This window comes from Trichoderma virens (genome assembly GCF_000170995.1).
Source record: "Trichoderma virens Gv29-8 chromosome Unknown TRIVIscaffold_79, whole genome shotgun sequence".
NCBI classification, from domain to species: Eukaryota; Fungi; Ascomycota; class Sordariomycetes; order Hypocreales; family Hypocreaceae; genus Trichoderma; species Trichoderma virens.
The window spans coordinates 149,301-172,354 of record NW_014013670.1 but is presented as its reverse complement, the minus strand read 5'-3'; the positions used below and the strand labels follow the sequence as shown (position 1 = coordinate 172,354).

At 43.7% G+C, this 23,054-nt stretch overlaps 8 protein-coding genes across 8 annotated transcripts; 6 read left to right on the top strand and 2 right to left on the bottom strand.

The window, feature by feature from the left end:
• Positions 1 to 1,497: 1,497 nt before the first annotated feature.
• TRIVIDRAFT_58797 (carbohydrate esterase family 5 protein) lies at positions 1,498 to 2,918 on the top strand (the record flags this gene model as incomplete). The annotated part of the gene is made up of 4 exons (XM_014099206.1): positions 1,498 to 1,509; positions 2,227 to 2,331; positions 2,375 to 2,592; positions 2,651 to 2,918. 4 exons carry the CDS (start codon positions 1,498 to 1,500, stop codon positions 2,916 to 2,918), a joined length of 603 nt encoding a protein of 200 aa, XP_013954681.1.
• Positions 2,919 to 5,838: 2,920 nt separating this feature from the next.
• Positions 5,839 to 7,383, top strand: TRIVIDRAFT_49117 (uncharacterized protein; the record flags this gene model as incomplete). The annotated part of the gene is made up of 1 exon (XM_014099205.1): positions 5,839 to 7,383. The coding sequence occupies one exon, from the start codon at positions 5,839 to 5,841 to the stop codon at positions 7,381 to 7,383; it is 1,545 nt and encodes a 514-aa protein (XP_013954680.1).
• Positions 7,384 to 8,230: 847 nt separating this feature from the next.
• On the bottom strand, positions 8,231 to 9,910 carry TRIVIDRAFT_49153 (uncharacterized protein; the record flags this gene model as incomplete). The annotated part of the gene is made up of 2 exons (XM_014099204.1): positions 8,231 to 9,604; positions 9,680 to 9,910. 2 exons carry the CDS (start codon positions 9,908 to 9,910, stop codon positions 8,231 to 8,233), a joined length of 1,605 nt encoding a protein of 534 aa, XP_013954679.1.
• Positions 9,911 to 11,314: 1,404 nt separating this feature from the next.
• On the top strand, positions 11,315 to 12,652 carry TRIVIDRAFT_69014 (uncharacterized protein; the record flags this gene model as incomplete). The annotated part of the gene is made up of 3 exons (XM_014099203.1): positions 11,315 to 11,492; positions 11,543 to 12,534; positions 12,596 to 12,652. The coding sequence occupies 3 exons, from the start codon at positions 11,315 to 11,317 to the stop codon at positions 12,650 to 12,652; spliced, it is 1,227 nt and encodes a 408-aa protein (XP_013954678.1).
• Positions 12,653 to 13,765: 1,113 nt separating this feature from the next.
• TRIVIDRAFT_49165 (uncharacterized protein) lies at positions 13,766 to 15,413 on the top strand (the record flags this gene model as incomplete). The annotated part of the gene is made up of 3 exons (XM_014099202.1): positions 13,766 to 14,329; positions 14,415 to 14,940; positions 14,998 to 15,413. 3 exons carry the CDS (start codon positions 13,766 to 13,768, stop codon positions 15,411 to 15,413), a joined length of 1,506 nt encoding a protein of 501 aa, XP_013954677.1.
• A 1,008-nt stretch (positions 15,414 to 16,421) lies between these two features.
• Positions 16,422 to 17,407, top strand: TRIVIDRAFT_69012 (uncharacterized protein; the record flags this gene model as incomplete). The annotated part of the gene is made up of 2 exons (XM_014099201.1): positions 16,422 to 16,603; positions 16,675 to 17,407. 2 exons carry the CDS (start codon positions 16,422 to 16,424, stop codon positions 17,405 to 17,407), a joined length of 915 nt encoding a protein of 304 aa, XP_013954676.1.
• Positions 17,408 to 19,105: 1,698 nt separating this feature from the next.
• Positions 19,106 to 20,546, top strand: TRIVIDRAFT_192719 (uncharacterized protein; the record flags this gene model as incomplete). Its single annotated transcript, XM_014099200.1, has 4 exons — positions 19,106 to 19,283; positions 19,363 to 20,030; positions 20,085 to 20,438; positions 20,490 to 20,546. 4 exons carry the CDS (start codon positions 19,106 to 19,108, stop codon positions 20,544 to 20,546), a joined length of 1,257 nt encoding a protein of 418 aa, XP_013954675.1.
• A 358-nt stretch (positions 20,547 to 20,904) lies between these two features.
• Positions 20,905 to 22,047, bottom strand: TRIVIDRAFT_154292 (uncharacterized protein; the record flags this gene model as incomplete). The annotated part of the gene is made up of 1 exon (XM_014099199.1): positions 20,905 to 22,047. One exon carries the CDS (start codon positions 22,045 to 22,047, stop codon positions 20,905 to 20,907), a length of 1,143 nt encoding a protein of 380 aa, XP_013954674.1.
• Positions 22,048 to 23,054: the final 1,007 nt, after the last annotated feature.

Sequence of the window (23,054 nt, the reverse complement as noted above, 5' to 3'; positions counted from 1 at the left end):
AGGCAGGAGACCTCTATCTCTGAAATACAATCGCACTCTTACATGGAGTCTTGTATGTTAGAATCGTGCGATAATATTTATGCGTCGGCGAATATTGAGGGCCGTTCGATGTTAAGAAACGCGTATGGTCTGTTTCACCTTCGTCGTGCCTTTAACACGGCTAGAGATCATTACAAGCGTCTCACGGAAAGGAAGACGTAGGAAATAATCACGATAATATACTCCACGCATACAATTTTACGCGAACAGAACTATAACTCAATACCATTTGAAAAAGGTCTGCAATCTTGTAACTGGTCAGGTGGAAGGGCTCTCATATTTCACAACCCAATCATCCTCTGGCTGCGCTCCACAGGCGTTTTGTGAAAATCTCGCTCTTTTTGCTGCGCCATCTGTCACAGTTAATTGGCTAGCGATTCGTCATAGCTGCCTGGACCAAGTTGAGATGTCTGCTAAGTGTTTGTCCAGGATTGGAACTAGTGGCACAGGATCAAGGATTAGCGCTTCCGCCTGTCAACGATCGGAGCAGGAGTTTTGTTAGCAGCATTTATATTGTACAGTTTGATTGTACAGTTTGATTGTACAGCTTGATACACGAGACTTTCCGCCCGTCATTGTTGCAAAAGTCTGGTTTGAACCGCCAAGCAGACTCGAAATTCCAATCTCGCGTCATCGTGAGAATCCAGTGGTTGAGCTGCAAGATACAGAGCCCATGATAAGATTCACTGATATTCATCCCAAAAAAGATAGCTGTATTCAAAAGACCCACAATAGCACTTCCTCTGGTACGATGTTTCTCCCGGATTCAGAGAAGCCAGTGAACAGATAGTGTCCAAATGTGGGATGTACCCTGAGATGTTGAAAATTTGATCTTTTCTAAGAAGCACTGTACTATTTTCGGTGTTATACAACGATCTTCTCCTTATCATTTCACAACATTTACCTGTTGCAACCAAGGTAACCCGCATTTGTATGGTTCCTTAAAACTTCAATGTGGATGCAGTTTATTGTGGTCTAGATATTGTTGTTATGTGATCAAGACGAACGTGGAAATTCATTTTCTTATGGCTTACTTACTTCTTTAACAGTAGAATAACGCATTGGCAATTTGAGACAGCTTTTATACCCGGGTAGGAGAAGCACACATTCGTAAAAGAGAAGCACTGCTCCGTATATGAAGTTCTTTACGTCTAAATAAACATCTAATGCTAAGAGCGCTTAGTGTGGCCCTAATAGATCCCGGTGTGGGTATTCCAGAAGTGCACCAGCTCTCCGTGTTATACTAGGATATTTACTCTTCATTTATCTATACATATGATCGTGTGTAGATGCCTATTTCGGATATTATTGCGACATTTTCTTTCCAGTTGAATGTTAAGAAATGATATTTGACCTAACTAAGCAAAATTAGATACACTACTGTATACATATTCGCAACTAATGCTTATTTAACGCTAGCTGGTGCATTGAAGGTTTACGTATGGTGGTCTAGCTAACATGGAATACAACGTAATCGGCGTGCTTGGCTGCATGACTTTCATCGATAGAGCTGGAAAAACTTCAAGTAATACTACTGAAAGCCGAGGCACAATGCGCTCCAGATTGCGGGGTAAGTAGCATGGCAATAACTCCAACATGTATTATGCAACATCGTAGACCAAAGGGTTGTTTCAACTGCATGGAGGATCTACTACTGGTCGCTACCCCTTGTAACTTTTAACCTTCTCTATAGGCTATAGAACGCTGCAGCTCATTACAAAGCCCGACGCAAGGTCATAGGAAATCTGAACGCGGCCGCTATTCCTCTTTTGACTCTGTGTCGCGAACTGAGAGGCTCGAATAGAAATGCCCGTTTCTGGGAGATATTCTCAAACATTGCCAAATTCATAATTAGCCAAGTTTAAGCTGCATTTCACTGGAAACGCTCCCCAAAACAAAGTATTAAGTAAAAAGGTATCTTCATACAGAAAATTGGTAAGTGTAGAACATTCTGTGATAGGCAACATTGCGTATAAATACCCAGCTATAGGACCATCTTTCTTTCTGGTGTACAACCAAGCTCAATCTTCGTCATCAGCTCAATATTTGCAAAGAGTCCGACGATCAAACTGTATCGAATTGACATCTACAATGAAGTTTGTGCATCTTTTACCATATCTAGCTCTAGCAGCTGCTGTCCCTGTCCAGCATGCTACAGAAGATACTGCATCTCTCGCCGAGCGCCAGTTGAGTACAACGCGAAATGAGCTTGAATCAGGGAGCTCATCTGCTTGCCCTCGAGTTATCTTCATTTTTGCTCGTGCTTCTACGGAAACGGGCAACATGGCAGGTGTTTCAAATACAATATTCGTTCGAATTCTAACAGGCTCTACAGGGGGCATCTGCCGGCCCAGCTGTCGCAAATGCTCTAGAGAGCCATTATGGTGCCTCTCAAGTCTGGGTTCAGGGTGTTGGTGGCCCGTACACCGCTGACTTGGCTTCGAACTTTCTCCCTGGCGGGACCAGCCAGGCCGCCATTAATGAGGCGCGCCGTCTCTTTAACGAGGCAAACCAGAAATGCCCCAGCTCAGTAATCGTTGCCGGTGGCTATAGGTAATTATCTTGCCTATGCCACTTATAAAATTTTTACATTCTAACATACGATTTATAGCCAAGGTACTGCGGTTATGTCTGGCTCCATTTCTGGTCTGAGTTCCACCGTTCAAAACCAGATCAAAGGGGTAGTGCTTTTTGGATACACGCAAAACTTCCAGAACGGTGGTCGGATTCCCAACTTCCCCAGCTCCAAGCTTGATGTATTTTGCGCCGCGACCGATGCAGTCTGTTATGGGACCTTGTTCATCCTCCCTGCACACTTCCTCTATACAGATGAAGCCGCCGATGAGGCTCCCGATTTCCTCATCAGCCGTATTGGTTGATGATATATAGTTCGTAGAACTACTTTGGCTGTTGTTAGGCAATGAAGGCTATGCTAAGAAGATAGGTTATACTTGACTAACGGATGTCAAGATATTAACGGGCGTAGATATTTATGAAGATACGGTGTGGTCAGGAGCTGTGTCGGATAAACAACTAAGACGGATGTTCTGCCGTACTAGTACTATATTCAAGTCAATCTGAATACAATTTGTGGAAGAGAAATAGCTGCCCAGGTGACAATGGAAAATTTCAGTCTATCTTTCTATGTGTACTAGGAGGGCATTCTATTATGCGTAAGAATGAAACTGTCGGTAGGTCAAAATGTTTACACAAAAGCAATTTCTGTCATATACTATCTATATACCTGATATGTATCGGCGGATTAAATTCCCGCGTACAGTATAATCACCTCTTCGGTTTACGACTCATAGCCTTCACCTTTGCTCATCTTGCCTTTAACTGAAAACGATCATCAAATCAGTGCTCGTGAATGTTTCGTCCCGAATAAATAACTACAATAACAGGACTTCAATTGCAAAACTTTGTGACTAGTGCGAAGTGTCAGTTCGGAGAAGTGTCATTTCGGATATCTTTGCCGTGACTGAAGTAGATAGCATTTCTTGACGTGACGGCAATACTTGTACTAAAGCCGTGTGGTTGCCTTTCCTAAATTGCGGTGGCTGAGCTACCAAGGTCAACTCGTTTCTTTATGTAGAAAAGAAGAAACCAGTAGGCAGCAAGAGGAGGGCAAGAGGTGTATAAAATCGCAGCATCACAACCAAGTCTACACCTGCTCCAACTTTTCTATCTGGAAATTTCTCTGGGAACAAGAAAAATAACATCCGACAATTTATATGCAACATTTTATTACTCGTGTCTGGATTAGGAAATACGAAATACGAAATCAGTAAGCATTTATGGTAAAAAGCTCCGATTGCAAATTGGGTTCTACACCCATATCACTGGCATTCAATAGCCTTGAGTCGCCAAGACGCTATAGCCAGTTTAGATTGGGCCATAGGGAACATCCCTCGGACCGAAAGATACCGCAGATGATATCAGCACTAATTTCTGACGCTGTAAGGGAATCTGCAGACATGGCATGTGCCACAGGGATCATGAAGCCAAGTTTATTAATATGAAGATCAATTTAGAAGGAGGCCAGCAATGCTGCCAATAGCAAAGGGACTTGGGGTTGTGTATCGAGATCGACCACATGGGTAAGTAACGCGAAATTGTGACAGCACGATAGTCGTGGTAAAAAGAGCGACTTGCATGTACAAAACACCAACTCACCATGGTACCAATCAGTGAGCGAGGAATAAGCCCGAGCTAAGTTCTAATAAATAACAAAGTAATTGTTTGATATTTCATTTTTTAAAAGTTACATGGAGTGGAAAATATAAGAAAAACTGTCCTATGCGACATTTCTTTCACACTTCTTTTTTTAAAAAAAAATTCTAAATTCTTTTTACTTTTTACTTTTTTTTTTACTTTTTTCTTTTAGCTATATATACTTCTAATACTTTTATTTGTTTACCCTATTGATATAATGGTAATCTTATATAAATTTATTATTATTATTAAATACAATTGTTTTCAGAGCGCAGTTTTGTCATAGTTCACTATTACATTATTACATGGAGCAGGGAGCTGCGATCTTTTAGGAAGCTTAGAGTAGTTAGTGAGAGTATAATCAAGGTTACACAGAGCCTTATATTAATATAAAGGAAAATACTATCATAGCTATTATAAGTAGCTATATAATAATTACAAAAATATACTACTTTATAAGCTTTATACCTGAGCTTATATAAGCTTAGTTATATTATAGGATATATTATAATAAAGGCGGAAATTAGCCTATATTCTAACACGATATCGTACCCTACATGTGTATTGCTAATGTAGACAAGCAGACAGGGTTTTATACTCTCCATTTCTCTTCCCTGTTATAAGCAATGCACTGTATCTGATTCCGTAAACCTTGGAGAGAAACCTATATATACATAGCAATGCGGTAATACCGCAACAAAAGCCATTATTTTACTACAGTCTCTTTATTGGTTAACGTGCACACATTTCCGAATGGATTCAGGCATTGCTTACAAACGTCGGCGCCCAGCTACGGCATGTATTGAATGCCGACGGAGAAAGATCAGATGTGACAGTGCAACACCTTGCGGTCCATGCAGCAAATTGCCCAACACGAGATGTATCTACAATAATTCTCATTTCCACCCATTCGCATACAATGACAATCGTCACACCAACAATAGTGTGCATCTCGAATTTGCCCAGCTTGCGCATGTTCAGTCAAACAAACAGCATTCACTCTTTCAGGAGAGCAATTCTGGGCATCTGGACATGTTCTCTCTGGAAAACACAACGACAACAACGCATCTACGCGACGATGTTGGGACTAATCTTGCGACATACTTGGGACTTGATGACACGCTTCCTAGAGCTACGCCTACCAACTCAGAAGGCGATCCATTCCCAGACACGAGCACTGGTGCATTTTCTGATGCATCTGTTGCGGTTTCGAGACAATTATCGACGCAGAGCGACGACCATACGTCGTGGTCCTCGGCGAATTCGATTCTGGATCCAGAACTAACAAACCCAACAACGAGTGATTCTGCCCAAGGTCAGTTCGCAAACTGCTGGGAAGAAGCAGTCATCAAGTGTGAAAGATTACAATTTGTTCTGCATGGATTGAGGAGCAGCAAAGGGCCTATACCATTGCAGTCCAAACATGAGCCATTGAGGCCTCTAATAGACAAATTTGTCAAACTCGAACGTCAATTAAGGGCATCAAAATACCTAGCACCCAGTTTAGCATTAAACTGGATAGCAAACCCCGATCACCCTACTTACATAGTACGAAAGTTGTTGCCATCCCAAGGAACATGTGATATGCTATTAGATGCATACCTCATAACCTTCGAGTCGGTGTTGCGTATTCTGCATGTACCAACCTTTCTGCATAATTACAGACGCTTCTGGGCGAACTCTCCGTCAACTCGCCTACCGGATCAAGAAGAGTTATTCCTTTGCAAGCTGCTGATATGCATTGCTCTAGGAACTTTCGTGTGCCCTGGGCTCGATGCCGCTGGCGAAACAGGCTCTGAACAACGACAGGACGGTAATTCTTTGCGCGAGCAAGCGAAAACATGGATCGCGTTCGGGAAACAATGGCTAGCTCGGAAAATAATGGCTGGCTGTAGAGCAGACCTCAATACCGCACAAATAGTGTGTCTACTCGCGCTATCGCGGTACACAGGTCCAGTCAGTACGGCATCGACCGGATCACTATGGTCCCCTGGAGATCATGACCTGACGCGGGTAGCGATTCAGATGGGCTTGCATCGTGACCCTACCACTGCTGACCCTGACATGCCAGCTCCAGAGGTTGAAATTCGTCGGCGGCTGTGGGCTACAATGCTCGAGTTGTCCTTACAGCTATGCCTTGATCACGGGCTTCCAGCTCCAATCTCACCGGAAAGCTACGACTGCGCATCGCCCTCCGATTTCGTAGAAGAGGATGCGACGACTGCTGATGCTGATTCCGCGTCATCCTCTTCTTTCACGAGCTATTTTATTGATTACAATCTACCAAGGACAAACCCGTTGGTGATCTTGGCGCGGACGCAGCGCCTGCGGTTGCAAATCTTACACGTGGTACATTCACCTGGTGCTGCCAAGGCGTTTGAAGAAACACACAGACTCTCAGCTGAGCTAAAAGCCTTGTATTCCACAGAGCTCCAGAGGCTGTTGTCTCTACAGAAGAAGCCAACTGAGTTTCAGATCAAGCTTTTGGATGCCTTCACATTGCCATTTGTGCTAGCACCACACGCCAAGTTTGCCGCCTACTCCACGACTAATCCAGCGTATTATTTTTCGCGGAAAGTCCGCATGGAAGTTTCGGCACTGCTTTTGGCCAACCACTCGCTAGGCCCGACAATAACGGTGGTACCCGCGGCCAGCGGACTCGAGGAAGTCATCGCTGGTGCTGACGGCATACAAATCTTAGCCTCCAATTCGGCCGCTTCTGCTAGTCCTGCCATCTCTCCAGCTTCAAACGCACTGGGGATTCTCCGTATCCATAGCCAAGGCCATTTTGCCACCTTGCAATGGCATGCTATTCTGGCGCTCTGTCTCGACATGATTAGTGAGCTCGAGGAGAGCTTTTTTTCAGCAGTAAATGGCGCAAGCTGGCGGCAACTCCAAGAAACCATACAAGCCTATGCCGCCGTACTTGAGCGGCGCGTCCGAACTACGGGCGGGGCCACATCTGCGCGCGAGTTCCTCTTCTGTTCTTGTGCGGAGGCATACATTGGGGCAATGCTGAGGGGAGACAGGGAAGTTGACCAGGCCATTGGATCAGCTGGCTACACAGCGCTGACGCTGTGTTGTGAAGTATTGGAACAGGGGCTCAATAAGCGGCGCGGAGTTCCTTAACTTGAGACAAGATCATGGCACTATGGATCAGGCCATGGCTCAAGTCATGAAATGTCTACAATGCAGTCAGTTCTTTCTCACATCATCAGCTATATCTGTAAGGTTATCAGGCTTTTTCATCTCGAACACGTTGTGCATTTATGGAGATCATGGCGAAGAACGCCAAAAGAGTCAATCGAATCATTATGCTTTCCTTTTCTTTCATTTCTTTCATCCTTCCCACCCCCACCCCCTCGCTCCCTCTGTGTATGTTTTCTTTCTCATTTTCATGGTCCGTTCAGCGCGCAGCAGTTTTGTGTAAATATTAATCTAGTACAAAAGGGGGGAAAGTTGATTTGAGACAAATTTCCAATTTCGAGGCGAGAAAGTATAACTATGCGTCTTATATTGGCTCTGTATACTTCAAACTACACTTAAATACATAAAAGACATGCTAGAAATTGATGACTTGTATCCTGACAAATCAAACCCTTTGTCTTTGAACGCCTCATAGTAACTTTCATTTTATTCGCTGTGTCACTAGTTAGATTTTCGATACCGCAGGATGACACTTAACTCTGCTACCTCCAAAATTATTTATCTTCGTGTTCAGTGATAATGGCTAATTTCATGTAATCATTTTCAGTAATATGCATAATTTACAGTTTTATGGTACGTTTAAGCACTTAAGAAATATTAAGATAAATAGTTCACTTAGCTAATGGATGCAATCCATTCTTAACACATCATGTATATCTTTTCTTGTCAACTCCGTGTTTAATGCAAACGTGGTTGGAAAATCTATAGCCTAGACTGATACGGCAAAATGATCGAGATATTTCGACCAACAATTTCTTCCCAAAAGCAATTAGTATGGCACCTGTCTCCTTTTGACTTTGATCTTCACTCCAATAGGTGGCATCCCCACTTCGGCCAACCAAACGTTAGGTGGTCGCTTCCCCCCATATTGGTCTGGAAACTCAATATCGTAGTGCCGTAGCAAATAGGCAACCATCATTTTCACCTCAAAGTCCACAAGGAACCGGCCGGGGCAGGCGTGTTTTCCATGGCCCCAGGGCAAGAAAGAAGTGGAGGTGGAAACAAAAGATAGACTCGTTAAACCTGGCTTGCCATCTTCTGCAGGAGCAGCCTCTCGCTGACGGGAGAATCGGAAGGGATCATACTTCAGCGGGTTCACAAACTTTTCTGCGTCTACCTGAACAGGCTGGGAGAAGAAAGAGATAAGACAGTCCTTGGGTAGCTCAATACCATCCTGTGTAGTAACGCCCTCCTTGAGTACTTTCCGAAACAAAGTGCGGTTGCCAAACAGGTTAACACGCAATGTCTCGCGAGCAACACTATCAGTCTTAATCATTTGAGCAATGGTTGTCTTGTTCCATTCTGGTTTCTCAGACTTCCATATCTCGGACATCTCTTCTCGGAGTTCTGCCAGAGTGTTATACTCAGCATCTGAGCCGATAATATTTAGAACCATGTTGGTAACCGTAATTGCCGTTTGGTGCATGGAGGCAAAGTTTGCAGCGCAAAGTCTCTTGGTCATAACATGTAGATCGGGCAGCTCATCTCGACGCTCAGTTGAGGCATAACGCATCATTATCTGTAAATGATCTCGTGGTTGATTTGGATCATCTTCTGGCTTCTCAAGAGTCTGAAGTCGTTCTCTATATAATGGTTCCCAGATTTTCTTAATCTTTTCAACATTGCGCAACGTGTGGGCGCTCACTAGCCGGCCAACAATAGGTCGCAGCCAACGAGGTGTAGTGCTGGTAGCAGCAGCGTTTAACATGAAGCCGTCGATGATTTTGTAGGTCGTGGTAAGATATTCTTCATCACGACAGAGAGGAAGCCCAACTGTAAATCGACTAGCGGCTGCCGCTACGACCTTCCTGATAGTACTTTGCAGTGGAAGCTCTGTCCAGTTTTCTGCGTCGGTGCCGAAATATTTGTCAAAGGCATAGCCGAGTTCTTCGTTCAAGCCCACAGTTAAATTTTGTAGAATGGGATTTAAATGGGTTTTGACAAGATGGAATTGCCACCCATCTGCCCAATAACGCTCATCTGCGAGGCTATATTTCGTCTGGTTAATTTCCAAAAACGCCTTTTGGACGTTAAGCACGTCATCAGCTTGTTGAAGAACCCATGGTAAAGAACTCTGTGGCATAATAATCTCGGTTCGTGTGCCAAATCCAGGAACTAAAACGGTTTTCCCCTTTTTTATGAACTAATACAAAGAGAGACCAGAATTATTAGTCATAGTCCATATGATTGGCATGCACAATGTGTAATGTAAACTTACATTTTCGTATGCTTCTTGGTATAGGCCGCGACAGTCAACGTAGTAGCGCCATCTTGTCCGCAGACTGAACCATTTCGCACCGGGGCGCTCGCCAACTAATGGTAATCCGTTGGGATATGAAGTGGCGAATAGGTGCTGATAGAGGATAACGATAATAACTGCGAAGACTACATACTTTGTCCAGTCTCTGTAGTCATCGACATACGCCAAAAAGGTATCAACAGGCGCCATTGTTACGGGATTTGATAAATTTCGTGAGATCAGGCTTCCACTCTTCTAGGAGCGAGCTTATCCCACTACATCCTTATATGAGTCTATCAAATACAAGTTAAAGACAACAGGGACAAAAGTTTGATCTTCTCCTTATCGATCACAATGTTTAGTCAATAAGAGCCGAGCGGTGTTGTGATTTCGGAAAATTGCGGAATATTATGAACAAAGCAAAGAAGGAGAAGAAAAGGCGCCCTAAGACTAAGAACAAGAAGCGTGGAAACATCGTACACTTGCGCATTACCTCTTTGGAAACCATGTATATAATGGTCAGTTGTTAATTACCTTATTCCGAAGTGAGTAACGGCCAAGATTTTGATTATTGTACTCTTTACGAGATGATGAAGCAACAGGTTGAAGCTGACGAGATACTCGAATCGCGGAATTTCCCTTCTTAGGCTACATCCGTAGGTAATAAAATCATCCACAGGGATATCCCTGCACAGCCGCCTAGCTCACGGGTGCCCTTGTTCTAAATGTCTAACCATTCTTTTCTGACGATATCAACCGTCGCATATGTAGGGGCAAGGTGGAATAACTGCTAGCTACATCCGTGGCCGTGCTTGGCATACAGGAATCCATAGTAAGTAATATTTGTCTATTAGATATTAGTGTATCCATTTGTTTAATTGGAGCCTTTACCGTTATAATCAGCACAGACTTGCATACAGTAGGGAGAATATGCAGGCACATTCATTCATACCTGTACTTCTTTGCAGATAATACGCCTTGTGCTAGTAAGCTGAGGATGCTTATGAAATCGATACCGAGGTATAGCTTGTTATGATCTAGCGCTTTCACCTTCGCAATACATTCCCTATGATTCATCTAGAACGGAGTTTAATCCCTGGTCTTATGTCGATATGACGCATAAAGTTTCGTATACAACTGACTGACTATTATGAGTATTAGCTGTCCCTTTTTTCGGCCCGTGACCTAAAATATTACTCTTCTCATCGATCCGCCTAAGACATACCTAAACAAGCTCGCTTAAAAAATACGAATCAAGTAAGAAATAAATATGGGAGGAAAATATTTTGAAAAATAGAAATTAAAACTTAAATATATTGAGTGTCACTAGGTATTTACAAATCTGCAGCTACCACCCTGGTGCGAGTACTGTGGGGTATTGAGCTGTACTAACTTTGTGGAAGTATTTTGGTTTTGTCATTTTATGCCCCTGTAGCTCTGATAATAACTCTTTCAGTCAATCAACGGGTCACCTCTGCGTTTGGCCTATTATAACCCTCTTAGACCACTTGTTATGCTAATTACGAATGCGAACGCCAGTAATCTCAGCTGTCGTTTTGAGAATCTTTTCTTGCACTCAGATCGTCTTCGTTGTATGGCAAAAAAACTTGAAGAATGGATCTCAATATCGCAAAGCCAATCACATTTAGATGTGGGCTCACTCTGCCCAACCGTCTCGTGAAAGCATCCATGTCCGAGGAGCTCGCAGATGAAAACCATCAACCAAATGGGAAGCAAATGCTTGCTGTGTACAAAGGATGGGCTCAAGGCGGCTGGGGGATGGTCTTCACGGGTAAGCATTCTGCCCTTCTCTGTTTATCGTATAGCTAACCAAATTATCAGGAAATGTTCACGTCGACGCGATGCATGTTGTTAGTCCACACGATATTGCCATTGACGCATCAATACCAAGAGAGGAAACTATCGCAATCTGGAAAAAATGGTCAGAAGCTTGTTGCGCGAATGGAACTAAAGCAATAGTTCAAATCAATCATCCGGGGCGGCAGACTCCATTTGCAAAGGGGATTGCTCCAAGTGCTATACCGCTAGACCTTGGCACAGGCATAATACCTTGGCTGGTAAAGATGATTGTCTTTGGCACACCGAGAGAGATGACTATATTGGACATTGATGATACCATACAGAAATTTGCAAACGCCGCGCAACTGGCTTCTGAAGCAGGCTTTGCGGGTGTAGAGATTCACGCAGCCCATGGCTATCTTTTAGCTCAGTTTTTGTCTCAAAGATGCAATAAACGCACGGATGAATACGGAGGCTCCGCGGTTGCAAGGGCAAAAATTGTGGTCGACATAATAAAAGCCATCAGGGCTACAGTGCCAAGTAGCTTCTGCATCGGCGTGAAACTCAACTCCGCAGACCATCAAACAAATATGGATAATGTGGAGGAAATACTGGAACAGGTTGGTGCTATTGTTGATACCGGCGTTGACTTTTTGGAGATCAGTGGAGGCACATGGGAGAATCCAGTTTTCAACACTGGGATCGAGAAGGTTCAAACGAAAGCAGGTACTCTTGCTCGAGAGGCATTCTTCATTGAGTTTGCATCAACCATTAGAAGCAAGTTCTCCCAAGTTCCTTTTATGGTAACGGGTGGGTTTCGATCTCGAAATGGTATGGAAGCGGCTATTATCGATGGTAGCTGTGATTTGATTGGCATGGCACGGCCATCTGCTCTGAATCCAAGTCTTCCGCATCAAATTCTCCTCAATCCGGCGGTTCCAAATAATCAAGCCATAGCCCCAGCACCAAAGATAGAAGCTTCAAGCTTCTCCAAGTTCCTCGGAATAAAGGCACTTGGTGTTGGTCCAGAAATGGTAAGCAAGCTAGCCAACTTAAATTCATTCGTGACGCTCAAGACTGATACGAGATCATTAGAGCTGGTACACCAAAAACCTCGCGCAAATAGGTGCAACAAGATTCACAGAGAATTAAAATATCCAGCTATAATTACTTTAGTGAGAGTTAATTTGACTAAGGATCAAGTCATTCGTCATAATGACGCTGAATATATATCTTCCGCATTATCGTGTCCTTATTGTTTGGGGTCTATATTTGTGTTACTATCTGGTCCGTCGTAATAGACCGTTTCATTCTAAACAGCTGGTTCTATTACTATAGTTGTTACAATTTCGACCACTGGCCTAATCCTTTGCCCTGTTGGCGCCGCGGTATAACGGGGCGTAACAATTTGTATGGCTTGCGCTCTTGAATCTATGGAATGCATATTATCCTGAATATTTGTAATTCGTTGCAAATTATCTAACAGTAAAATGATTTCTCTTAGGATTTTTCTTTTTCTAGACTATATGGGATAAAGTGCCTAGAGTGGCTGGTGAAAAGCCTGTCGTCAGTACGGGTCATCCGACTGGCTGAGATGGTTAAACAATTAATGATCATCATTAGGCACTCCATTCCTTCTAGTCCGAGGGTCGAGTGGTCGGCGGTGGATACCCGTGGCCTATTGCCCCTGCTCGTCTGCCGTAGCATTAACCAGTACTCCGTACTTCGTACTCATATCAGTAGCTAGATGTAAGCACTGGGCGTAAGCCTGGAAGGATCAACATTTAATCCCCACACGGAGTACCTGGACCCAGTCTCCACGCGGAAAATCGATGCACCTCAGCTTCTAACGTTGGCTACTACCCATTTGGAATGGCATTCATACGGTATCTGACTGCGTGGTCGTGCTTCGGAAAATGTCTCCACGCTGTCAGATCGAAACCCGGATTATCTTGGTCATCTAATCTTGTCCATCATACCTTGAACGGGGAATCATCTGAGAAACTTACGATAACATCTTGCAGCTTTGTTTTGCCATCTAAAGGTGGTCTTATCAGGGACAAATGCTCTAATCTGCTGAAGCAAGCCGTCGTTCACCCCTACAAGCAGAGGACGGCTTATTTGGTTAAATTTATAATACTAAAAAAAAGAGAGGTCAATCTCTAATCCCCCCATTGATTTCTGTCATATTACACGAAGACTCTAACATCAGCAGTAGGACATTCTTCGCCCAGCGACATGTTGCTGTACGAATATGTAAACGACATGGGCGGCTCGCACACAGTCACAATATCTGCTTTGTGTGTGAGCGTCCTGGTTGTTTTCCTCAGCAGACTATTTAATGAGAGTACGAAAGGCACCGATTTTGGTTGCAAGCCAGTAACTCGTGTCAAGCAATGGGAGCCCTTTTGGGGGCTCGACATGGTGTATAGCCAATTGCAAGCCCTAAAACGCAACTACTACTTGGATTGGCTAAGGAAGTTACACAATGGTAGACCAAAAACATTTGCAATTAAATTCATGGGAGTGAAACAGATATGCACCATCGAGGGTGAAAATCTAAAGGCCATCCAAGCAACTAACTTCAAAGACTTTGGGCTCGAGCCTATGCGCCGAAAAACCAAAGGTGCAATGCCCTTTGCCGACAAAGGTATCAGCACAACCGATGGCAAGGACTGGGAATTTGCTCGATTCCTCGTAAAGCCTTTTTTTTACAGAGAGGTTTACGCCAGCATAGATAGGATCGACCCATACATCAACCGTTTGTTCACTTTGCTGCCAAAAGAAGAGGGCGTTACATTTGACATCCAGCCTCTTATTCAACGCTGGGTAAGTTTTCATTCCCTTATTTTGTGATATCACTTTATCCGTGATATTCATTACAGTGGGTGATAGCATAATAACAATCCGACAGTTCCTTGATTTAACCAGCGAGTTTATTTTTGGAAAGACTATGGATTCCATGACCTATCCTGAACGTGCCAACATCACCTGGACCATGCTAGATGTTCTCCGAGGAGGGCGTCTAAGGATTCAGATGTATAAATTTCTGTGGGCATTTAACTGGAATTGGTGGCTCAAGGCTGTCTATGAAGTCCATGATTTTGTCAACGTTCACATTCGCAGCACATACAAACAAATTGAGGAGCGCGAACAACGAATCAAAGATGGGCTTCCAGTTGGGCCAGAGCGTGTCGATCTTCTTTGGTACATGGCCAGCCATGTGCGTGATGAAGAGGAACTGCGGTCCCAGCTTTGTTTGGTATTCGTTCCGAACAATGACACTACATCCATCTTCATTAGCAACTGTATCTGGCATCTAGCTCGTGATCCTGAGGCATGGCAGAAACTGCGCAAGGAAGTACTTGAATACGGCGACAAGCCTGTAACATTTGAATCGTTGAGGAATATGCCGTACTTGAATGGAGTCCTCAATGAAAGTAAGATGTATCCCCCTGTTTTATTTGGAGAAATGGAGTCTAATTTATTTTTAATAGCACATCGGTTGACTCCCAACAATATCGTCCAGGTTCGCGCATGTCTAAACGATTCCGTTCTACCTCTGGGAGGTGGTCCTGATGGCAAGTCTCCATTGTACGTGAACAAGGGCGATCTTGTCTCGGTCACCAAAACTGTGATGTACCGTGATCCTGACGTCTGGGGCCCCGACTTTGACAAGTTTCGACCAGAACGGTTCTTTGGTGTTCGTGGTAACTGGAACTTTTTGCCCTTCGGTGGAGGCCCTAGGAGATGCCCTGCTCAGATGATGGTACAGACTGAATCAGCATATATGTTGTTTCAATTGGCAAAGAAGTACTCGCGTTTGGAGTGTCGCGATCCTGAGCCTTACACAGCTGTGATGCGGATTGGACCGTCCAATATTAACGGTGTTAAGGTAGCTTTGTACAAGTGAGAAGAGCCATATACTGCAGCAGGCTTGGAGAGAGTTTAGACATTTCTTATCACGTTCTGCTAGGAGCGCCTCTATGCATCACCATACGATAATTATGCATTTCCAGATCACAATAAGGATATTCTAGCCCATCCAGTTCAATTAATGTTGTACATTTTGAGATTACCAGTTCTTCCCATAACCACGGCGAATAATATTCCAGTTTGGATATTTTTAATAGGCAATATGAAAAGAACAACATCCTATGCACAATTTCTGTGTGCATTACCACCAAATAGTCAATTTGTGTTATCGGTGGCAGCTTAGTTCAGCGAACTCTGTGGAGAATATCACAAAGAAGTCATGAACTTCCATTCCTATTTCCTGAATTCTGAAGCTTTGTTTTGTTGGTGATGCCACATGATTTGCTGCTTCACAACGTATACTTCTTTGCAAATCTGGGCTTCATATGAGTCTAATTTGAGACAAGCACAGAGTATTAAGATGAGGAATTTCTAAATCACTCACGCAGCATAGCTACAGAAATGGTTTATCTATAATGATTGATATTGCGTTCATAATTACTTTATGAGATCTTTTCGCCGTTTGCCCTGTGCCGTAGTAACATTGTAGTAATATGGAATTGGTGTCCGAGGACGACCCAACCACACTAAAAAAAGGGGTACGCTGAAATCGAGGATAAATGCAGCAAGGATGTAGGGATTCGCAGCCGTACCTGTAAGCATGCATGTACTCATCTGATATCCCAGTTATATCCCTGGTCCTTGAATGTTGCGCGCTTTCTGAGCGCCGAACGCCGGAATATTCAATCTCACGCTGTCAAACGCAGTCAGATGCCAGGTTCCAATATTCAAGCAACAATTATCCCTTGCCTCAACGTCCGCTTGTAATGACGCTAAGTTGGTAGTTTAGTATACTAAAAGGTTAGAGCCAAAACCAAGCCAAACCAAACATCGAGAAAAAAAGCCTCTGAGTGCGCTATTCATCAGTGCGCCGTAACAGATCATCATGTCTTCCAATCATACCGCTAAAACAGAGCATATCATGACAGATAATGCGGCTCTTCGAGCATACTACGAATCTTGGGATTCACGAATCGTGTACCAAGTGATCATGGGCGGCACGCAGCATTTTGGTTACTGGGAAAAGGATACATACTGGCCATTTCCTCTGGGATCCAGGCTCCGTCGGTATGTAACTTTATATACTTTTTGCCCGTATACTCCCCAAATTTCTCACAAGTTTTACTAATGATGTATAGCATGGAACAAAAATTAATGGAGATATTATCTCTTCCCAAGGGATCTTATATTTTGGATGCTGGCTGTGGGGTTGGCCACGTTGCACGATACATGGCCCAGCATGGAATGCGCATCTTAGGCATTGACATAATCGACTGGGCAATATCAGACGCCCGTAATGCCGCGAAGCAGGCTGGTCTTTCAAAGGAGACGATGTCAGTGGAGAAGATGGACTACCATTACCTTGAGCCCATATCGAGCGAATCTTTTGACGGAGTATACACTATGCAAGCATTTGGTCATGCCGTTGAACCCAAAAAGGCAATGAATGGATTCTTCCGCATTCTAAGACCAGGTGGTAGGATTGCAATGGTCGAAGTTGAGCGAAAGACGGCAGCTGAGTATGACGACCCTAACGACAGACTGACCCAAGAGTTGAAAATGGTCAATGACTACACAGTTATGCCAACAAACGAGGCCGCGAGCGAAAATTACTTCAAAAATCTGCTAGAAGAAGCAGGCTTTGTCGATGTTGAAGTACGCGATTGGCAGCCAAATATCCTGCCTATCCTACGGCTATTCTATGCTCTCGTTATGATTCCTTACTTTTTCTTCAGGTTGTTCGGGAACGAAAAGAGCTTTATCAACATGATATGTGCAAGAAGTGGATACGCCGGTAGATCAAGATGGAGGTTTGTTGCAATTAGTGCTACAAAACCGGGAGAGAGAATAGAAAGCCCCAAAAACAAGTAATGTGAGGGCGACGGTGTTACCATTGTCATTGTTATGCCTTCATTTTATTGTTGCGCGCGGAGAATTCAATGGGTGATACGCGTCTTCTGGTAGATCATAACAGATATTAATGACATAGTCTCGCTTTGTTTTTCCTGGTGATATTCAAGAAGATTCTACCTGCAATATTGTTTAAAATATATTCAGAGTAGGGTATATCAAAATTGTTGGAACAATCCTTCCAGCATCTGATATATTACGTGTGCTTTATTCGACGATAATAGAGGTTGTGTTTTCGGCAATATACAATGATTTGAGGCAACCAAAGGATCAGTTAAAGAAACCTAGCAAGAGCCTTCGAAGAGCCCGGTAAAAGTTCATTGTTGAGACTACGAATGCAGCCACGAGATTGAACTTACCCTGCAGACACAATAACTTACGTCCAAGACAATTTTGGTTACCGCAATGTCCAGCCCACACATACAAAGTAGAGAGTGCGCAGTTGTTGGTTTCCTTACGCGATCTAACTTTCGGAATTCTCTTAATTTTACGTTTCTAGTCTATTCTAATACACAAATGATTTGTGATGCACATGTACAGTAATTACAATCAGATATAAACTCGTCATATTAGCAATGAACTACCAGAAATGTGTATTTACGCCACTATTTTTCGATACACATACTTGAAAATATAGTTTCAAACATTGGTAAAAGAAGTTCACTGCTTAAATACGTACATGCAATAGTGAATTGACCTTCTATAACCTCGAGACTTAAGCCGCTTTGACATATTTATCATATGATACACTCATGGAAGTCTAGTCTTCTGCACTGCGTATTAAGCTGCGTTGCTTCTGTTTTTACGACATGTTGAACTCATCCCCCTCCCACTGATGAATAAAATCCGCAGCAATAGGTAATAGATATCTACTATAATATACGTAGCTGATTAAGTAAATGGCATTCCACCTGGCCGAGCGAGTCATATTGATACATCAGTTCTTCCTCGATGCTAAGCATATTGGTATCATGAGAAAATCACTTTGGAGGATTAGTGGGCAAATTGACACATCATCCTTCGGCCCTGTGTCCCTAATTATTCCAGGGGGAGATGGTGGGGAGGCGTACCAAAATTCATCGGGATATTCAACGGAATATTACAAGTATTACTACAGGGTGCCATAATTCGGACTCGTACGGCAGTGCGGGTGTGGGCAATCCCTGTCCAGCTTAGTGCTCCGCGTCGCAGGGAAACATATTGGCTGCACCTGTTTCAATAGTATTACATACCTGTCCGTCGATTGGCGCTATACTATAGATAGTACTTGCTGGCTGCCCAGCCAAGGCACATATATAAAACTACCAGTGGATACTGCCTAGAAATGGACCCTGCTTATTATATGCCAAAGAGGTTCCGCTGTCAGCGTAGCTAAAGACCTTCCAGATACGGAGGTCCCTACCAAAAGCTTTGGCTGACCGCCTTTTTAATTATAGTGGTTTTGCTTGGCAGAAAAATGGCCTGTAGCCACTATAACTCAAAAGGCGGTCAGCCAAAACTTTTGGTAGGGACCTCCGTACAACAACGGCATTTTAGATTCCATGGATTGCCTCTTTCAAATTCCTATGTTATCGTTATTGAATAAAGAAAAATAGGAAAAGAAATTTTCCATTTGAATAGCGTTGGGATGACCCATTGACCGACAAATGCAATACTATAATGGCGGAACTACATGTTGCTCAACCAATAAAATTAAGATGCGGCCTCACATTGCCTAATCGACTTGTCAAAGCTCCCATGTCAGAGGGAATTGCAACGCCTAGGTCGCTTCCAGATAAAAAAATTCACAATATCTATCAGCACTGGGCTAAAGGCGGTTGGGGCATGATTATTACTGGTATGTTTCTATTCAAGCACCTCTTACTCAAGCAAAATTCGTTTCATGAGTGTTTCTCTCTAAAATGTACAAATTATAGGGAATGTTCAAGTAGATGACAGATATCTTGGTACGGCTACGGATTTGGCGGTGGACTCACTTGTCAGTGACGATGGCGTAATTACGTCGTGGCAAAGTTGGGCAACCACATGTAAGGAATTTGGAACGCCAACTGTGGTACAACTGAATCATCCTGGTCGACAGTGCCCGATAGGAGCTGGAAAGCACGGCTATTTCTCAAAGAATGTAGCGCCAACTTCAATTGGCCTCTATATGGGGGACGGTGTTATTCCCAAAGCTGTCTCTGCAATTGCGTTTGGAACACCCCGAGAACTGGATGTATCCGAGATTCAGACCATCGTTAAGCAATTTGTCCGTGCAGCACGTTTAGCTTACCAAAGTGGCTTCTCTGGCGTGGAGATTCACGCTGCGCACGGTTATCTCATAGATGAATTTCTTTCCGAGACGACAAATCAACGAACCGACGCCTATGGAGGTTCGCCACAAAAGAGAACTAAATTTATTTTAGAAGTCATCAACGGTATTCGATCAGAAGTGCCCACTTCATTTTGTGTCGGAGTCACAATTAATTCTATAGACGCTCTGTCTCCAAAAGCTCTATCTGATAGGATTCGACAACTGGAACTTATTATAAACGCTGGTATTGATTATATCCAAATTACCGGTGGTACATTTGAAGACCCCCAGGTCAGTATACTTTCCTTCTCTTGTTCTGTCATCTAACATGCCTGCACGCTATAGATGTTTCTCGGACCCTGTAAACATGGAGGCCCGATACTGAAAGATAGCACAAAAACAACAGGTGCATATTTCGTTGATTTTGCAAAAGTGGTCAAATCGAGTTTTCCAGATACTCCGCTCATTTTGACTGGTGGCTTCCGTTGCCGTGATAGCATTGAGAAAGCTGTGGTGGATGGAAATTGTTCTATGGTGGGGATTGTTCGTCCAGCTGCAGTGAACCCTCTGCTACCGAAGACGGTAATATTCAATCGTGAAATCAGCAACTCGGATGCAACACTATATTCACCAAAGATTGAAGCGCCATGGATTATCAAGAAGATGGGCATCACAGCTCTTAATGTCCACATGGATAATGTAAGTATCCATTCGTAGACGAGAAACAGAGATAGTGCTAAACTTCTGCAGGCGTGGTATTTAGCCCATATCAAAAATTTGTCAAAGGAGTATGTTAAGAACATTTAGTTGTGCCTTGGAACTATAACAAAAAGAACATGATAATTGACTATCTCATCAATTGTTGGCCTTTTATTTTAGATTTTCTACTATAAATTTAGAGTAGTTTTGTAAAGAAATTTTTAAAGCTACCTCATTTATAACCCATCTCACAGTAGTTACTCCACCCTTACTTTATGCAACCAAATTTATAGTAATAGGCGGTAGTTTGTCATGACTTTAATCCCCGAGATTTTCACTGATCTATATAGCATATATAAGAAGGATACCCTTATGAAAAAAAGAGTAAAATGTATTAAAATACGTCTTACTTCTAACGCCGTCTCCTCATGGTATATTACATCGCGATCATCTTAGCTATAGCCTCTCAAGCTGACACAGCAACCGGCTCACTATCAACAATAGTGTAAACTATCTTCTTGCCTTTGATTTGCCCTCTGCGCACAGCTTCCATACCTTCTGGGACCGCGGCCAGGCCGCCATTTCTCTTCTCCAACGGATGAGGCGCAATAACCCCGTCATCAATCAATCTTTGAGCAACTACGTACCAGAGCTCGGCACACTTGAGATCGTACGGCCGTGGCTCAAGATCATAGGGTGGTGTCCAGCGGATGGCTTTGCCAAATTGTGTAGGTGTACAAATCCACTCAGGTATCACGCTGCGACGCGTATGGCCTCGCACGGGAAACGCGTCCAGAGCAACATATCGTCCTCCTGCTGAGCCTAACGATTCGTAGCAGATTCCCATTGATGCTGTATCGGTAATACAATCCAGGGCAAAAGCGAGAGAGTCGTTAGTATGCTCACGGATGTCAGCACCACATGTAGGTGACTTGTAATCGAACCAAGCTTCTGCGCCCAATTGTAGAACGTGTGCAGAAGAAGCGGCGGAACAAGTTGTAATGACAGGCAACCCAGCTTCCCTCAAAACTTGGATAGCCATTGAACCGGTACCCGTGCCTCCACCATACACCAGAACCGCTGGTTTCGTGCTGGAAGAGTTGTCACCTCTCGACTTGGACGGTAGTGGAAGTCCCAAGTAGTTGAAAAGCGACAGCCCGACTGTGGCGATTGCGGCACCCATCGTCGCTGCTGTTGCAAAGTCTATGCCCTTTGGAATATGCCAGACAAGTCGCGCTGGGACAGCAACATAATCAGCGAACGCACCATTGTGTGGCCTGAGCGGATCGTTTCCAAAAACTCCTCCAAATACACGATCTCCTATCGTCACGGGCTTAATGTTGTTTTGTTTTCGCCAATCATCAGATTCCACATCCAAGCCGAGAGCAACGACGACACCAGAGAAATCCGTGCCGCTAGTTGCTCCAGGTTGTGGTGACATGTCTGCCGCCTTACCATCTACTGGGTTGATGGAGACGCAAATAACCCGTACAAGAATATCTGTTGGCTCGAGTTCCGGAAGAGGTGCATCTGGAAATACAGACACGGAATTGGGCCCGATAATCTTCAATGCCCTCTGAGTTTGTGGTAAAGCGTTATTGGTGGCCATTCTGCTTGTAAGAAGATGACCTGCTGCGAAGAGATGATCTTTCGGTATCTTCTGCCTTTCTTTCTTTCTTTCTTTTCTTTGGGTTTCGTGTTATAGCAGTGTGCAAATAAACAGGGACCTGATAACAGGAGTCGTGAAATCTTGATAGAGAACATAGAGCCGTGAAACTTTGAATATAAGTGGATTCAGCTTAAGTCCTTTTCCAACCCAACGTGAACATCAGCTACAACTGCTTACATTGCGTTCCAATACAGCATCTCACGTTATCATTACATTTGGTAAGCCTCTTTCCGACATTAACTAAAATGCGTTCCTGTTTGGATATTCCGGCCACCTGTACATTCTACATTCTGTGTGCAGGGTATGCTTTATGCTTACCTTCTTACAGGGGGCACTTAATTAATATTTAGTGTCGGCCTGGTGAGAAATTGAACATCCGTACATTAATATGGTTATTGATAGGCGGCAGGGATGATTTGAGACATAGTTTTGAGAATTTCGCTGTGTATCGTGTGGAAAATTACGGCCTGTATGGCCTCGCTGGGGCTCTCTGGACATTAGGGATGCAGGGGCAGTTCAAAGATCCTTGAATCGACAATCAGCTTATGAGGCATTTGGGAAATTTGGAATCTATCTGTCATTCCTTTGTCGGATCTATTGTCGTTCGCTCAGAATCCCGAGCCATTCACTGCAGTACATAAACAAATAGCATGTAGATCGACGGAGCAAGATTATGCGCTTAACTGTTCCCATTTTGGGAAGGATACAGGATCATCTGTCAGGGGTTGCAGATTTTCCGAAGCTAAGATCTGAGCGGAATATGCAATCATGGACTCGTCTTGGCTTGAGGATCTCTAATACTACTGGTCTAGATCTGGAAAGATACGAGATTCCTAGGACATCACGCCACCGGATACCGGCGATATGCCGGCTACTTCGAAAACAATTTGACATCTTGCCGTCGTAAGCAACACTAGAGATATTCCGATGATGGATGATGGGCGGAC